The sequence below is a fragment of the Sander lucioperca genome, chromosome 19 (assembly GCF_008315115.2).
Source record: "Sander lucioperca isolate FBNREF2018 chromosome 19, SLUC_FBN_1.2, whole genome shotgun sequence".
Taxonomy (NCBI): Eukaryota; Metazoa; Chordata; class Actinopteri; order Perciformes; family Percidae; genus Sander; species Sander lucioperca.
The window spans coordinates 21,638,046-21,642,084 of NC_050191.1; the positions used below are offsets into that span (position 1 = coordinate 21,638,046).

General features: G+C 40.7%; 1 protein-coding gene across 1 annotated transcript; it reads right to left on the minus strand.

Moving 5' to 3' along the window:
• Window positions 1-233: 233 nt before the first annotated feature.
• si:rp71-1d10.8 lies at window positions 234-3,773 on the minus strand. Its single transcript, XM_031288047.2, has 5 exons — window positions 3,590-3,773; window positions 2,441-2,708; window positions 1,166-1,999; window positions 915-1,050; window positions 234-782 (listed from the first exon to the last, which is right to left on the minus strand). Exons 2-5 carry the CDS (start codon window positions 2,634-2,636, stop codon window positions 485-487), a joined length of 1,464 nt encoding a protein of 487 aa, XP_031143907.2. The 5' UTR covers window positions 2,637-2,708; window positions 3,590-3,773; the 3' UTR covers window positions 234-484.
• Between the last annotated feature and the right edge of the window lie 266 nt (window positions 3,774-4,039).

Here is a 4,039-nt window from a genome sequence, read left to right on the forward strand (position 1 = left end):
AAAAAATATTAAATTACATTTTCATTTAAAATTTCAGTTTCATCAAATGTTTCAAATATAACAGAGTAAAAACTTGATTTGTTTAGAATATTTTTTTATTGGCAATGTCAATCCATTTTATAAAACATTCAACAATATGAACAATATGAAAATTAAACTAAATTAGCATAAAATCTCAAAATAATCTAACAGTAGTCATGTTTTTATGCGTAAATTCAAAATGTGCATAAAAACATCTGGATGGAAACACTAAAAATAAATAAAATAAAATAAATAAAAATTCATAGGTGGAGGTGGAAAAGCTAAGGTATGGCTAACCTAAATGTGAGGGATAAAATGTGAGGGTGACATACCGAAATCAGCTGTTCCTCAATGTTCCTCTAGTGAAACCTAGAAACAAAAACAGCAAAGGAATGCCACCATAACTTTGATGGAAACCTGACTTATGTAAACAAACAAAAAGGAACATAAAAAAGGCATCAGCCTACTCATTGTCACAGTGGTGACAGATATAATGTTCTGCACCCTCAGTGCATGCTTCATGTGACCAGAGCTGGCAAAAGAGACACTGAACCCACACTTCCCCAGGCAAGGATGAGCTGAATGTTTCCTCACACACAAGACATTCCTCATCCTTGTCCGAGGAAACTGTGGGTGCAGTGTTTTCGACCGTGAGGAACCTTTTCTTTGGAGCAGGCGGCTTCTTCTTCTTCTGGATCCTCTTCTGTTGCTCCTCCTCCAGTGCTGCCCTCACCGGAGAGTCAGTGAGGATCGCCGTTGACCTGAAACATTCAAAATGAGAACATTTTTTGTCAACATTTGTATAGATTTACAGGCAGTTATTGCTCATCCTCTGTCCACATGATAGAATAAATAAATTACTCAGGAAAAAGCAAAAACCAAACGCTACTCACCTCCTTTTGCCTCTCCGTTTTGTGTCCTTTCTCGGACCAGCCTTGGGGAAGGGACGTACAGCTTCTGGAATGAACAGACATGGACTAGTATGTCTTACCTCAAGCATACCTCTTCCCCTTTCTTCAGGAGGGACAGCTTAATCAGCAGACACAGAAACAATAATATTAATATCAAGTGCACAATTCTATTTTAGTAATTATTTTACTAAAATCCTTCAGGACTAACCAAGTTCCATCTTATTTTATCTTACCTGAACAGACAGCTGGGTGGTCAGGGATGGCAGACTCTAAACAGGTGTCCCTAGTTGAACCAGCAGGATACTCTGGCAGCAGTCCTCCCTCAAATAGGCTCTGGCTGTATGGGTCTGTGTTAGAATGTGCTGTGGGAGCACATGGTAGGCCTACACATGGAACTGGGCGGTCTGTGACATATGCAGGTGAAAAGTCTTGCTCCTCAAAAATATCTGGGTTGAAAGGACAGATGCCAGTGCACACAAAGCCAGATCTGATGTTGCTGGGTGTTGCTGCACGTGGCAGAGCTGTGGCCACTAGGATTGGGATGTCGTATATGGTCAACGTTTTTCCAGGGTGTGTTCTCATCCAGTGATCTGCTGCTGTGTTAACATATCGCTTCAGTGGACCGAACACACTCCTGTCGAGCGGCTGGAGACGATGTGAGCAGTGGGGTGGGAAAGATAGGAGGACTATGCCGTTTGACCGACAAAAGTCAATTGCTGCCACAGAAAGGTGTGACCAGTGATTGTCAAGGAGGAGCAGCACCTTTGACTCCAGGTTCACACGGGTGTGTCTGGTAAAGTGCTGAAGAAAGGAAAGAAAGTCAACATCATGCAGCATCCAACCTGAACTATTAGCAGAACCAGTAGAGCCGATGGGACCATTCCTAACAAAGTGGTCCTGGAACTTCTTCCTGGGAAAAATGAAATACGGGGGAATGCAACTGCCTTGTGCATTAACAGCAAGGGCAATGGTGACCAATGTCCCCCTTTCCCCAGAGGTCACTGCACCGACCTGGCGCTTCCCCTTGGTGGCGATAATTTTACCTGGCACCTGGACCGTTGTGGTACCTGAAATTTAATTATAAACATTGATGAGCTTTCATGAACATTTGTAAGTGTTTATATACCTAGATGTGAGTGTATTGTTAGTGTTTGTATATAGTTACATTATATTTACATTATTGTTTTATTATCTCTATATCTGCATTAATATATTTTTTTTGTTTGTTTGTTTTTATTATAGCTAGGTGTGTGTGTGTGTGTGTGTGTGTGTGTGTGTGTGTGTGTGTGTGTGTGTGTGTGTGTGTGTGTGTGTAGTGTTTTTATATAATATCATATTTATTCACCTCATAGTTTTATAACCTGTATATATTTATCTGTATAGGCTACAGTATGTATTTATTATCATGGTCTGTTTATTAAATGTTATATAACAAAAGATTTGTCCCATGTATTTTAAACCACTGAATCATTGTAACTTTTTTAGTTTTAATGAATTGTAAACTTTACCTGTTTCATCCACGTTCCAAATGTCCTTTGCTTCAAAAAGGTAGCGGGCAAGAACTGAATTTAGGTTGTTAAAAAAAGAGGACACATTTGTTCTGTTGAAGCTAGTGGAACGGGACATGCTGGTGGCTTGGGGTCTACGAATAGCTAAGGTGTTGTTCCTTTCAAGGAAGGAGGTGAGCCAGTCCTTTCCCGCCATCTTGGTGGCATCCCATCCACTCGGATATTTGCACCCATATCTTCTGGCCAACTCATATGCAAATCTGCGCACCTAAAACAGTTTAAAAAACATTTAGAGGGACATTTTTTTTATGACATAATTAAGATAAAATAAGACTTTACTGATCCTGCACTAGGGATTTTTACATGTTGCAGCAGCTTTGCAGACAGTGAAAAAATCAAATGTAATGTCAATAAAAATTAGAATAAAAATGAAAAATCTATTTAAAGAATATACAAATCTCACATTTTGATAAGCATTTAAACTGGTTATAGTAGGCTAAGAGCAGTGTGTAAGTGAGCTGCATTTTGAATGTTTTTACTGTAACGTTACTACACTAACCTCCTTAGGAGACAGGCCAAAATAAATATCAGCTGCCCTCTTAATATAAGCCTCCAGCTTCCTCTCCTGGTCCACAGAGAAGACTTTGGTGTGTGACCTGTATCCTGGTGGTCTTGTCTTCTCCCTACTGCTCTCTGCCCTCCTCCTGCAGTATCGGAGCAAAGTGACATGGCATATGCCATGCGACTTTGCAGCTGCCCTAAGACTAATGTGTCTCACAGATATGTCCAGAAACGCCCTCTCATACACATCTGGCTGAATCAGACCTCTGTCTGTCTTTCTGACCCTCACTCTTGGCATATTCTGTTGGTATAATATGACATAAACATGTTTTAATAAACTCTGCAACACAGAGAAAATCACCTCATTAGCAGTCGGGACGAAAGTAACAAGTGTTACTTTCGTCCCGACTGGAGCTCCTGACATTTAAACCCGAATTACATGTATACTGAAAAACTCTGACAAGGCAAACTTGATCATATGTGTTACAGCGCTAAATAACCTGTAGATTGATAATTACTGTGACACATGAAACGAGAAACACAACTTGTAAATAGAAAAAAAGAGTACCGCTTCAGTAATTTACTTACCGTACTCGAAAACAGCTTTCAGGACATAACAGCGGGAAACAATGATGAAATCACGTGATATTTTGCGGCTCCGTCACTGGCTGCGTGCTGAAAGCGCTGTCATAGCTTGAAATGCAAATGTAGTCAGGGCTCAGAGAAAATCGCTTTGTTACTTTCGTCCCGTGTTACTTTCGCCCCGGTTCTCCCCTACCTATTGACGGCTGAACAACTGCCGCTGGTAGCCTTAATTTTGGTTTGTGACAGTGTTTGACCCGTGAGAGCGAGAGAGCGGGAAATGCAACTACACAAGGTACGCTCCTCTCTCCCCCCCTGTGTATGTGTACAACAACTGGTCACTAAAAGTGTTTGTGGAGCCATGCGGTTTGTTGACATGTTAACAGAATATTCTAGTTTTACTGGTATGTTGCCCATCTTTAGAAATGGTTGGTGCCCCACCATTTTTTTTAGATA